This window comes from Lagenorhynchus albirostris, chromosome 17 (assembly GCF_949774975.1).
Source record: "Lagenorhynchus albirostris chromosome 17, mLagAlb1.1, whole genome shotgun sequence".
Classification (NCBI taxonomy): Eukaryota; Metazoa; Chordata; class Mammalia; order Artiodactyla; family Delphinidae; genus Lagenorhynchus; species Lagenorhynchus albirostris.
The window spans coordinates 416,179-429,816 of record NC_083111.1 but is presented as its reverse complement, the minus strand read 5'-3'; the positions used below and the strand labels follow the sequence as shown (position 1 = coordinate 429,816).

The window sequence follows — 13,638 nt, the reverse complement described above, 5'->3', positions numbered from 1 at the left end:
GCGGCGCGGGCGGCACCCTGGGCAGGAGGAAGGGCCTCTGCGGGGGCTGCTTCTGCCCGTGGGCGTTCTTACCCTCTTGTGTCTGGCATGGCCATGGGCAGTAGTGACGCCTTGTGCGCTTGGGAATTTCAGGGGGCAGAGTCTCGGGTCTTGGGTGTTGTCTGGATAAACGAAGCACACAGCTTTTAAGGGCCTAAACTTTTAAACATTTTTTTTTCTAGCTTTATTAATGCTTCCTCACACTTTTTATATTATGTTTGTGCATTCCTTTCAAACAGAATTTTTTTTAATATTTATTTATTTTTAATTGTTCATTTGGCTGTGCCGGGTCTTCGTTGTAGTGTGCGGGATCTTTAGTTGTGGCATGCGAACCCGCTCTTAGTTGCGACATGCATGTGGGATCTAGTTCCCAGACCAGGGGTTGAACACGGGCCCCGTGCATTGGGAGCACGGGGTCTTTGCCACTGGACCACCAGGGAAGTCCCACATCATTGTTTTGGCCACGGTACAGCGTATGTGGTCCAGGGACCAGGGGCCAGTGTAGGGTGGACCTAAGGCTGGTGTGTTTTCTGAATTCCTGGAGAATGCTGGTAGCTTCGTCTCCTCTTGGACTCCTGGGCCGTGGGCTATTTTCCCACCTCCCTACCTCTGCCTCTGATTTGTTACCTTTAACTCCCCATGAGCAGGGCAGTAAGAGAGCTATAGCTATTAGATTTTTTTGGTCTAAATTTGGAGTCAGTGGGCTCTGAAAGAGAACCCGTGGGGCTTTTTTGATGTAATAAACACGTGAAATTTCATACCCAGGGAAGCACCAAACTCAGGAAGACCAGGAGGGGAGTGGTCCTCAGCTCGGTGGTCAGGCGACTGCAGGGTTAGGAAGAGAGGACATTTGTGTGGAGACTCAGAAGGTGGGAAGAAGTCTCTAGAGAGAAGGGAACGAACTTACTGAACACTTGAGACTACCTTAAAGGGGGAGCTTGGCTGACGGACCAGCAGGTTTGTGTTAACGGCAGAGATGAATGCTCTAGCCCGTGTCCAGGCTGTCAGTAGAATCGAGAAGACCATAGAACGTGGAGTAAAACGTGGCATCTCTAGGACCAGGACTAATTTACCTGCTTTGGGGTTCTTAACTACATTCCAAATTTTAGGACTAGACAAGGATTCCAGATAGGTTACCACAGATAAGAGCAGTGTCTCAGCAATGAATTAACACAGAACAGGCGCATTTAATGAGTCAGCTTACGCATTGTAAACCTGTAATTTTCAGATTTTACTTTAAATGCGCTGTAGAATAACTTCTGCCTTCAGTACGGCTAAAGTAGTAAAACTTAATGGTAACTTCAAAACTTTTAAGATTTCATATTTTTACAAAACAAGAATAACGTATCTTTTTTGGTTAATTATAACATGACATCTTGATTTAATATCATTTCATTAGAGTAAAGACTTAAAAAATACTGGGGCATTCATTGATTTGGACTTTTTTTTTCTTTTGGTTTGTTTTATAGGCTGTACAGGTCGATTGGAGAGTATGACACCCTCCGTGGTATTTTCAGCAGTGAGATAGGAACAAAGCAGATCACACAGGACGCGTTACTAGCAGAAGCGAGAAGTGATTATTCTGAAGCTGCGCGGCTGTATAACGAGGTAAAGTTGATCTCTAGCAAGTGCTAGTTGCTTAAACACTTTTGTTCTCTGAATGGAAAAATTGTTAGCTTTAGAATTTAGAGCTTCAAGTATTTCAGCTTTTATTCCTTAGAATTTACACAAAGATTAGCATCAGAAAATGGCTTCATAATAACCGCATGTGAGCTAAGTATTGTTATCCCTTACTCTTTTTAAGAAAACATCACTGAATAAAAGAAAGCATGTTTTACCAAGTACAATAAAATTGTAAGATGTTACTTCAGTATCTGGTATTATTATGTAATTTCCATTTGAGTAGATTGTGTTCATTCAGGAAGTAAAAAATTTATAAAGAGGTAGGTAAGAGTTGGTTTTGGGAACATGACTGAAGTTCAGGTTTGTGTTTGAGCTACCGGTGGCCGAGTGTGGATGTGTAGCAGGTACATACTTGGAGTTCAGGTCTGCGGCCTGTGCGAGAGATCCAGGTGGTGGAATCTTCTGCAATTTTCTGTAAACGTCTTATTTTCTAATTTTCATTCTAAGAACTCTGTAAGTAGTAAATAATCTACAGTATTTACATCAAATTATGGGTCATTTAAAGTCTTCAGCTTATTCACTGGCTTCATTGTTAAGTTTCCCAGAGACGTGGTTCCCTCTTGGCTGGGGTTTTTAATACTCATTTGACTATTAGATTCCACTCAAGTTACTCTGTTTTCCCTTTTTTCTCCTCTTGTCATAAATCTGAAAATGGTTGTTCTTAGTACGAATGTTACACAGCCTACAGTGCAAATGTTTTCATTTGTACTGTTTGCAACTTTGTAAAATAATCTTACCAGGCCCTCAATAAACAAGAGTGGGCAGACGGTGAGCCCACGGAAGCCGAGAAGGACTTCTGGGAACTTGCATCCCTCGAGTGTTACAACCAGCTTGCCGAATGGAAATCGCTGGCGTACTGCTCCACGGCCAGTGCTGACGGCGAGGGTGCCCCAGATCTCAGCAGGATGTGGAGTGAACCCTTCTATCAGGTGTGTGGGGTCATGTCTGAGGTCACGGAAATAAATGTTTTAGATGGTCAGGTGTGCTCTCATTAGTCAGGTTGTTTAGAAGTGTTCAAAAACAGGGCAGTAGTTGTGCAGCATTAGGGTATTTATACGACCAGACACCCCCCAAACTGCATAATAAACTGCTCACCGCTTTTAGCTCAGCCTTTCAGAGTGAGCGGAGGCCTTTAAAAATGAACGTCAGCATCCCTGGCGTGACCACCAGGAGAACATTTCCTGTTGTGTCTGCGCGGCGTTGCAGTCTCGCTGGGCCCGCCTGGCCCGTCCGCACTGCTCTCCTCGGCTGTGCCTGGAGGTCCCTCTCTTTGTACCAGACGTCCAGTTGTCTTTCAGCTACAAGTAGTTGCCATTTTCTGTAGACCGTGTTCCTATGTATTTTGTGGTTATAAAATGAACCACTTTAGATGAACTTGTTTTAAAATTTGTAGCCTTAGGTGCTTTAACATTTGAAGCATTAAGCACCATCACTTTGGCACCTGGACCTATAAAATGACACCAGAGATGCCGTGGTGATGAGATTCTTGCTCCTCAGGAGACCTGCCTGCCACACATGATCCGCAGCAGGCTCAAGTCCCTGCTCCGTGGGGAGGGTGACCAGGCCCTGCTGACCTTCGTGGACGAGGCGGTGACCTCGGAGCTGCGGAGGGCCCTGCTCGAGCTCCGCTACAGCCAGGAGCTGAGTCTCCTCTACCTCCTGCAAGATGACGTCGACAGGGCCGAGTATTACATCAGAAACTGCATTCAGATGTTTTTGCAGGTAATATGACATCCCAGCCGGGGGTGTGCCATCTCTGTGACCTTTCTGACATCGGTAAACTCCTGGGTGGGAATCACAGCAGCAGGTTCCCCTGACCGACCGCGTGACGGGCTCACCCTCCTCGCGTCCTGGTTCCCCTGAGGCCTGTGCACACCGGCCTTGGTCCTGGGGCGTTTTAGTGCCTTTCTCTGTTTTAGAAAGTTCCGCGTCTTGTGTCCCCTTGGGGTTTCCTTTCTCTGTGGACGAGCACCTGAGAGCAGAGGCCCCGCCAGTCCCGGCTCTGTGTTCTCCTTTGGTGTCGGCTTGTTCTGTTGTTAAAGCCGTGTCTTGTGTAGAGTCTGTGAACATCTGTCGTTGCCATATATGGACGGTCACTGTCTTTATTCTACTTTTCAAATGTGTTTGAGGTTGAGTAGTACACTCGGAGTTTATCGAAGAAGAAAGATTGGCTTCTGTAGTTGGCAGTTTTACATTATAGGATGTTGTGATTTTTAAGAATTGGTGGCAAATAGAGGCAGCAGTACCCGATTGTATTACTTTTATTGATTTTGTTGAACTGAAATGCAGTTGAAAACCTAAATTAAAAAAGAAAATTACACCATTTGTTAATTGCTCCCATGACCTAATTATTAACCACTCTGAGACGTCCTGTGTAACTGATGTGTTTATAGGGTAGCTGCTGTTTCATGTTGAGAACTGTGTTCAAATCTAATGCAGTAAGTTGACTTGTAACCAATGCTAACTAACTTCTTTCCAGAGTTATGCTAGTATTGATGTCCTCTTACACAGAAGTAGACTCACCAAGTTGCAGTCTGTGCAGACGTTCATAGAAATCCAGGAGTTCATCAGCTTTGTTAGCAAACAAGGTAACGTTCAGTTTATACCTACCTTGGTTTTCTTTTATAATTTCGGAAGAGCTTTGGCTTCTGATCTGTTTGCCTAGTGATAGTACATGTTTCTTACTGTATGGGTTAGAAACTGCCTTGGGTTTATTTTACAAATGTATGTATTTGGGATTGTTGAGGTAAGTGTTTAACATGGTCAAGCGCGATTCTGGGCACTGGAGAAGCTTCCAAGGAGTAGTGGTCTGACGCATGGCACCCACAGAGACAGAGGCAGGTCCAGGGCCCCATGAGAAACTGGGGTGACAGCACCCGGCCGGCAGGACCCCGAGTTGGGCGTGGTGGGGAGAGAGGAGCTCGCGGAGGGCCGGCCTGGCCCTGAGGTGCCAGAGCTTCCGTCCCGGGTGGCAGCTGGTACGGCGGGGCCGAGGCGGCGGGGCCCGGGCCTGGGAGGCCTTTCTGCCGCCGCCGGGTAGGTTTTATCCTGGTGCTGATGGGAGGCCACCAGAGTCAGAGGTAACGTCTTGACTGTAAATCTGAATTTCAGTTTTGTAGGCTTTTCAGAGTACTAATAAGAATTGGTATTCAGAACTGCCTACCTAGCTGTTCTCTGTTTTAAATTTGGAGAATGATGTTTCAAGTACATTATTATTAACAATGTACTATCCCAGGAGCTACGTTGATCTCTTTTCTCTATATTTTCTAGTTTTTATAACAGCCTTATGAGATGTAGATCCTTTCTTCTCGTTTTGTAGGGCATCAGAGATTAAATAACTTGCCTAAGCTAATACATGAAGGATCCAGATTCTGAGCTCAGGACTGTGATTTAAGCTGAAAGAAAACCAAAGCTTTAAACATTAGCAGTGTGAAATTTAAATTTCACGAGGGTTATCATGAATCCCTTTACCGAAGCCCTCGAGGCCAGGTCGTTTGGGGGTTATCTTCAGCGACCTAGTGTGCATACTGGGTTGGGCCTTGTGTGCAGTGGCCCGTCAGCCCACGACTGATGGCTGTCCACCGCCTGGGTGGGTGTCGCCACGAGTGGCGTAAACAGACTGTAAGTTGCCCTGTGATGATTCAGATCAGATTTTGCACACAGGAAAATTGGCTGCAACTCTGTGAAAAACATGTCAGTTTTCAGTGCTTTTTAGATTTTGGAATCGTGGATGGAGGATTGTGGACCTGTGCTAAATGTAAAAATTGTGTATGTTTATTTCCTCATCTTCCCTCTATGGCCCGAAGAAATTGAGTTTTAATGCCAGAATATTTAAAATATGGTAGCTTTTGCTCCTGTTGTGAAAGATAAGACAAAACGTTTAAATTTGGACAAGAAACTTGACAGCTGCGCTTTGTAAGGTGGTCTGGTCACTGAGCCGTGGACATAGTCACACTCCAATATTATTTTTAGGCAATTTGTCATCTCACCTTCCCCTTAAGAGGCTTCTAAAAACCTGGACAAGCAGATACCCGGATGCTAAAATGGACCCCATGAACGTCTGGGATGACATCATCACGAATCGGTGAGATGCTGAGCCTTCTGAGTTGAAGGTGGTTTCTTTTTTGAAGTTGCCAGAATAGCTTTTCTCCCAAACTGTGGTTTAGACAAATGTGGGGTCTGAGCCTCGTGGGCCAGTTTGCACTGAGGTTGTCCTGGCAGCACTCTCCGTGCGTCTTTGTGCCCTGGTCCATTCCGTGCTGGGCGGGGAGAGAAGGCAGGGGCGTCCCCTCTGCTCCTGTCTCAGGGCTGAATGTGGGCGAGTGACATGGCGGCAAAGAAGATACTGCTTAACAACTTCTTGTTATTCTGTTATTATAACCTGGATTTTTGACACTCCCACCTCCTACCTCCCAGCTCTGTTACGTGCTGTATTCATCACTTCGCCGGATCTGAGATTCTTTTCCTCACCTGTAACGGCCCTGGTTAATCCTAGGCAGGTATTAACTATATGTGTCAGAGAAGAGGTAATAGAGCCAGAGCGGTTGTGAGTTATTGTATTCAAAAACACACAGTCAGTAGGACTGAAGGACTGTGATCCCATGTTTGGCCTTCTTGCCGTTGGACCCTGTTTCCTCTGATACTACAGCTTTTTAAAATTTTACTTTTTATACTTTTTATTTTTCAAATTTTTTACTTTTTATTTTGAGACAAGTTCTTACCTATAAAAAAGGTTACAAGAAAAGTAGAACTCTCCTGTGTACCTTTTACCCATATACACTTTTTTTTTTTTTAAACATTTTTTAACATGTTGCCGCGTTAGCATTTTTTTCTTTCTCTCCACATACATATATTTATTTTCGGAACCATTTGAGGGTAAGTTGCATACATCTATTTCTTTACCTCTTTGTTTATCGGTGTACCTTTCCTAAGAAGAAGAGTATATTCTTAGAACCACAGTACAGTAGTAGCTTCTCTGTTTTCATTTTAATCTACAGCCTCAATTTCAGTTCTGGCAGTTGTCCCATTAACGTCCTTTAAAGCAATTTGTCTTTTAAGACAGGATCCAGTGCAGAGTCATGTACACATCTAGTTGATGTATCTTTCTGGTCTCCCCTAATCTGGACAGGTCCTCATGACACTGACACTTCTGGGGAATCTTCTTCAGTTTGGGTTTGGCTGTGTGTCCTCCTGTTTATCTTCAGGTGAAATACCCATGGCCAGAATGCCACTGACGTGGAGTATTCGTCCTGCGGTTTCACATCTGGAAGCGCAGTGTCCACCTGCCTTTTACTGGTGGTAGCAGTGTTGATTGCCTGGTTAATACTATGTCTGGTCTTGCTGGTGTACAAGCCCTGTTTTCTCCTCTGCAACTAACAAGCAGTGTGGGAGATGCTTTGAGACATGCCTGTATCCTGCTTCTGATGAGACCTACTCCTCCGTGTTCTGTGTCTGTGGATGACTTTAGCCCAGACCAGCCTTGTGCCGGGTCTTATTGCGGCAGGTGGGCTCCTTAGTTGTGGCTTTCCAGCTCCTTAGTTGCAGCATGCATGTGGGATCTAGTTCCCTGACCAGGGATCAAACCCCGAGCCCCCTGCATTGGGAGCACGGGGTCTTAACCACTGTGCCACCAGGGAAGTCCCTCCAGGCTCATCTTACAAAATTATCCTCCTGTGTTTCCTTCTAGAAATGTTGTAGTTTTAGTTCTTACATTTAGGTCTATGATCCAGTGGAAGATTTTTTTTTTTTTTTGCGGTACGCGGGCCTCTCACCATTGCGGCCTCTCCTGTTGCGGAGCACAGGCTCTGGACGCGCAGGCTCAGCGGCCATGGCTCACGGGCCCAGCCGCTCCGCGGCACGTGGGATCTTCCCAGACCGGGGCACGAACCCGCGTCCCCTGCATCGGCAGGTGGACTCTCAACCACTGCGCCACCAGGGAAGCCCCAAGTGGAAGATAATTCTTGTAGATGGTATGAGGTAGGGATCCATGTTCACTTTTTCCATATGGACAGCTAGTTGTCCAGTCCCGTTTGTTCAGAAGTCTTACTTTGTGTCACTGAATTGCCTTGGCACCTTTTCTGGAAGTCAGTGACGGTTATGTCTGTGGGTCTGTTTGAATGCTCTGTTCTGTTCCTTGATTTATATGCATATCTGTTCACAGTATCACACTGTCTTCATTACTGATGCTTTATAGTAAGTCTTAAATCAGATAGGGTGAGTTCTCCAACTTTGTTTCCTTTATGAAAACTGCTTTGTTTATTTTAGGTTGCTGACATTTTTATATACATTTTAGTATCTGCTTATCAATTTCTACCAGAGAAAAAAGAAAAACAGAGTTTGGGATTTTGTTGCCTCTAGATCAACTTTGGGAATTGCTGTCTTAACAGTGTAGAGTTCTCCAATTCATGAATATGGTATGTCTCTCCGTTTATTTAGGTCCTCTTTAATTTCAAAGATTTGTATTTTTTCCATCTGGAGATCTTAGCTGTCTTTTGTTAGATTTGCTCCTAAGTATGTATGGTTTTTTCAGCACTGTTGTGAACGGAGGGTTGTTTTTTTCATTGTATTTTCTGGTTATTTGCTGTTCATATACTGATTTTCTGAAAGTTTTGTTTTATCATGAATGGTGTTGAATTTTGCCAAATGCATTTTCTGCATCTGTTTAACTGATCATGTTGTTTTTCTGTTTTATTGTGTGTGTGTGTCTATAATATTGTTCAAATCTGCTATTTCCTTATTGATTTTCTGTCTGGGTGATCTGTCCATTGTTGACAGTGGTATTAAAACCCCCAACTATTATTGTATTGCTGTTTATTTCTCCTTTTAGTTCTATTAGTATTTGCCTTATATACCTAGGTACTTCGTTGTTTGGTGCATAAATATTTACAATCGTATTTTCTTGACAGATTGGCAGTTGGCCCCTTTATCATCATGTAATTACCTTCCTTGTATCTTTTTACCATTGTTAGCTTAAAATCTATTTTGTCTGGTATAGTATAGCTACCCCTGCTTTTTTTAGGTTACCATTTGCTTGAAATATCTCTCCCACCCTTGTCAGTGTGTCTTCAGAGCGAAAGTGAGTGTATTGTAGGCAGCATATCGTTGGAGATCTTTTTTTTTTCTTTTTTCTTCCGGCCTGTGCCTCATGGCCTGTGGGATCTTTGTTCCTGACCAGGGATTGAACCTGGGCTACAGCAGTGAAAGTGCTGGGGGTCCTAACCACTGGACCCCGAGGTAACTCCCTGGAACTTGTTTTTTTTAATCGCTTGGAGAATCTAAACCATTTACATTTGAAGTAATTATCAGTAGGTAAGGCTTACTGTTGCTATTTTTGTTGTTAATTGTTCTCTGACAGTTTTGTGGGTTCATTACCCCTGTTGCTTACCCTGTTCTCTTTTTGTGTGATTTGATGGATGACTTTTTGTTTGGTGTGCTTTGACTTCTTTATCGTGATCTTTTGTGTGACTACTACAGTTTTTTCCTGTGTTTACCACAAGGCTTACATAAACTATCTTGTAACACCTGATTTTAAGCTGATAACAACTTAACTGTGATAACATTCTTAAACTTTATTATGCTTTTGTGCCCTCATCCCTCTTACATTTTAGGTTATTGATGTTACAGTTTACATATTTTTATATCATGCATCCAATACCAGATTATTGAAGTTATGGTTATATTTAATACATTTGTTTTTCAAGTTTTAAACTAGAGTTGTCAGTGAATTACATACCACCACTGCCATATTAGAGAATTCGACTTTGGTTTTATATTTGCCATTACCAGTGAGTTATATACTAACTTCATATGTATCTGTGATGTTAATTAACATCACAGTTCTGCTTGAAGAACTCCCTTTAGCTTTCTTGTAAGGCAGGCAGGTCTGGTAATGGACTCCCTCAGCTTTTGTTTATCTCTTCTTCATTTCTGAAGGACGGCTTTGCCAGATACAGTATTCTTGGTTGACAATTCTTTTTTTCTTTCAATATTTTTAATGTATCACCCCATTCTCTCCTGTCCTGAAATGTTTCTTTTGAGGACTTTGCCTATAGTCTTACTGGGTGGAGGGTGGGAGGGTTCCCTTGTGTGACATGTTGCCTTTCTCTTGCTGCTTCCAAAAGTCTTTGTCTTGGACTTTGGACACTTCAGTTGTAATGTGTCTCGGTGTACCCCTGTTTGGATTCAACCTAGTTGGGTTCTTTTCTTTTCCCCCTCCAAATATTTATTTATTTATTTGGTTGCGCTGAGTCTTCGTTGCAGCAGGTGGGCTCCTTAGTTGCGGCAGGTGGGCTCCTTAGTTGCGGCAGGCAGGCTCCTTAGTTACGGCAGGCAGGCTTCTTAGTTGCAGCTCGAGGGCTCCTTAGTGGCAGCACGTGGGCTCCTTAGTTGTGGCTCACGAACTCTTAATTGCCACAAGCATGTGGGACCTAGTTCCCTGACCAGGGATCGAACCCTGGCCCCCTGCATTGTTGGGGTCTTTTGGGATTCAAGGATCTGGGTGTCCATGTCTCTCCTCAGGTTAGGGAAGTTTTCAACCATTATTGCTTTAAATGTACTTTGTCTTTTTCTTTATCTCTTCTCCTTCTGGGATTTTTATAATGGGTGTGTTGTTTCTCTTATGCTCTGCTACACTCTTTTTCATTCTGTTTTCTTTTGCTCCCCTGACTGGATAATTTCATTGAATCTGCTGCATGGTTGAATCTGCTTTTGAAGCTCTCTGTTGAATTCTTCAGTTCCAGGATTCCTGTTTCTGTTTTTTGATGGTTTTTGTCTTTTTGTTAAACTCTCGTTTTGTTCATGCATTGTTTTCCTAATGTCACGTAGTCGTCTGTGCCTTCCTGTAGCTCACTAGCTTCTGTAAGTGGGTTATTCTGAACTCTTGTCCACAGCTCACAGGTCTCCATTCTTTAGGGTCAGGTCTGGAGCTTTGTTAGTCTCCTTGGGTGGCATCATAGCTGATTTTCGTGATCCTTGGTTCCCTGTGTTGGTATCTACGCATCTGAGTAAGTGGTCTTGTTCAGACTTTGCAGAGATAGTCTTTCACCAGTCAGCTCAGCCTGGGGCTCTGGACGCGCCAGCTGGTAGCTTCCTTGGGCAGGTGGGGCCTGCTGTTGTGTATTTGGGGCGAGGCTGCTGCCTGAGCCCTGAGGTTGGGGGTCGGGGTGCCGCTGGCCCAGGACAGTTGGGTAGGACTGGGGTCCTGCCCCAGCGCAGCTGTAGCATGACTCTGTGTTGCCTGCATTCTCTGGTCAGGCTTCCTAGGTGGCCGGGACTGGGTGCTATGCTCAGCAGTAGGTGGGGTACTGCCCCGGGGGGTCGGGGGAGGCAGCCAAGCTGGCCCCAGGGCCAGCATAACTCATCGTTTGGGGACCCAGATCAGGCGGGACCGCACAGCGAATTCCCTGGCTAGGCAGGCCACCGGTTTGACTCTGCAGACGGGAAGGGAGAGGCTCCAGCACCACTGTGCACTGGGCTTGGGGTTTCCCCACGTGCTCTGGTGAGGTTCCCCGGCTAGGTGAGCTGAAGGCTGTTCGGCAGGTTGGTTTCCCTGCCCGTGCGCGAGGGGCCACCATGCAGGCCAGACTCTTGTTTGGGAACCAAATGGAGCAGAACCGTGAGCCAAGTTCCCTGGACTGCTGGGCCGGAGTCCTGGCTGTGTCCACTGGCAGGCGCTCTGAGCACGTGCTGCTGTGAGCAGGGTCGCAGGGTGGGCTATGCAGGTACCCCGAGCTCCGGCTGGGTTTCCCAGTCAGGTGGGCGGGGCTGTGAATTAGCTCCCTGCCCAGGCAGAGGGCAGAACACGCTGCAGGCCAGCAAGGCTCGTTGTTTGGGTCCTGAATCGGGCAGACGCACGTCCTGCCCAGCTCCCTGGTCAGACTGGGCCACCGTGTCGGCTCAGGCACGTGAAGCCACTGGTTAGCATTTCTGCTCGGGCTCTGCTGGGACTGCCTGGCAGGATCCCAGCCCTGGTAGCTGTAAGCCCCACCCCGTCTTCTGTCATACCCTGAGCCCCGCGATGCCTGGGAGGTGAGACCCACAGCCCTGGGCTTTCCTCTTCCCACTGGAGAAACCGTAGACTCGGGGGCCCTGGCTGCGGTCCCAGTGCGGCTTCTTCTCGCACCCTTCAAGTGGGGTCCCTCCCAGTCCCTGGGGTGTGGGGCTGTTTTCACCTCATCCCCATGTTGTGGGATTTTCCCAGTGCTGTCTTGTCCTTGAGTGTTGTTGGTTGGTTTTCCTGTGAGGGGGACCGAGGTCGAGAATGACCTGTGTCACGATCTGGATGATGTCACTTATCTTTGCTGTTTGTGGAGTGGTGACATCACTTGTCTTTGCTGTGTTCATGATGTAATATGTTGCTTTTTTTAAAAATTTATTTATTTTTGGCTGTGTTGGGTCTTCGTTGCTGTGCACAGGCTTTCTCTAGTTGTGGCGAGCGGGGGCTACTCTTCGTTGTGGTGCGCGGGCTTCTCATTGCAGTGGCTTCTCCTGTCGCGGAGCACGGGCTCTAGGTGCGCGGGCTTCAGTAGATGTGGCTTGCAGGCTCTAGAGCGCAGGCTCAGTAGTTGTGGCACACGGTTTTTGATCCATGAAATAGTTAGAAGTGAGTTTTCTGTGTCTCTTATTTATTGATTTCTGAGTTAATTCCTTGTGGTTATAAACACACACTGTATAGTTTCAGCCTTTTTAAATTTATTGAGACTTGTTTTATGACCAAGTGTATGGTCTACTTTAGTAAATATACCATGTGCACTTGAAAATCCTGTGTATTCTGCAGTTCTTGGACTGCAGAATGTTTATAATTTTCATTTAGATCGAGGTGGTCAATTGTGTTTTTCAGATCTTCCATGTCTTTAGTGATTTTTTTGTTTAGTTCCATCTGCTGTTGAGATTGGGATTTCAAAACCTCCTACTGTGATTGTGGAATTGTCTGTTTGCCTAATAATCAGTTATTAGGCACATACATGTTGATAATTGCTGTGTCTTCCTAATGAAATGTGCACTTTAGCTTATGTTGCAGTAAAGACATATTGACGTGTGTACTTCATGGGTATATATATATATATGAAGTAACAGTGAAAATATTAACAGATAATATATTTTTGCTTTAAATAGTCTAACATGATTCAGAACTTACAAGCAACAGTCTTTTATACTCACCATTTCTTTTTCTTTCTTTCTCTCTCTCTCTTTCTTTTTTCCTTTCCTTTCCTTTCCTTTTTTTTTTTTTGCGGACGGGCCATGCTGCATGGCATGTGGGATCTTAGTTCCCCAACCAGGATTGAACCCATGCCCCTGCAGTGGAAGGGCGGAGTCTTAACCACTGGACCACCAGGGAAGGCCCTACACTCACCATTTTTGATGCTTATCATTTGTTCCTGAAGGTCCAAGTTTTCCTCTAATATTTCCCTTCAGCTGAAGATTTTCCTTCAGCAGTTCTTGGAATTCAGGTCTGCCTGTGATGAATTCTCTTGCTTTTCCTTTGCCTGAGGTGTCTTTATTTCACTTCATTCCTGAAAAATATTTTCTCGGGGTATAGAGTACTGGGGGATCATTTGTCCTCTATGTTTCTAAAGGGAAGGTCATGCTTGTTCAAATGGTTATTCCCCAATATGTAATGTGTCATATTTGGGGGCCGGTGTCAAGATTGTTTTTTTAATTGTTGGTTATCAGTTTAATTATGATGTGTCTGTGTATGGTTTTCTTTGAATTTATCCAGTTTGAGCTTCACCAGGCTTCTTGAATCTGTACATATATGTTACCAAATTTGGGAAATTTTCTGTTATTGTTTCTAAAGTATTTTTATTGCCCCAATTTTTCTTGTTTGTGGGATGCCAATTACACATATATTAGACCTTTTGACATTGTCCCACAGGTTCACTTTCATTCAATCTTTTTTCTCTTTATTCTTCAGATTAG

General features: G+C 44.9%; 1 protein-coding gene across 1 annotated transcript in view; it reads left to right on the top strand.

The window, feature by feature from the left end:
* PRKDC (protein kinase, DNA-activated, catalytic subunit) overlaps positions 1 to 13,638 on the top strand; it is a 150,244-nt gene that overhangs the window by 112,863 nt on the left and 23,743 nt on the right. The window contains exons 64-68 of the mRNA XM_060128298.1: positions 1,509 to 1,647; positions 2,463 to 2,651; positions 3,220 to 3,444; positions 4,202 to 4,310; positions 5,695 to 5,806. Of these exons, the coding sequence (XP_059984281.1) occupies positions 1,509 to 1,647; positions 2,463 to 2,651; positions 3,220 to 3,444; positions 4,202 to 4,310; positions 5,695 to 5,806 (774 nt within the window). The remainder of the gene's footprint in view (positions 1 to 1,508; positions 1,648 to 2,462; positions 2,652 to 3,219; positions 3,445 to 4,201; positions 4,311 to 5,694; positions 5,807 to 13,638) is intronic.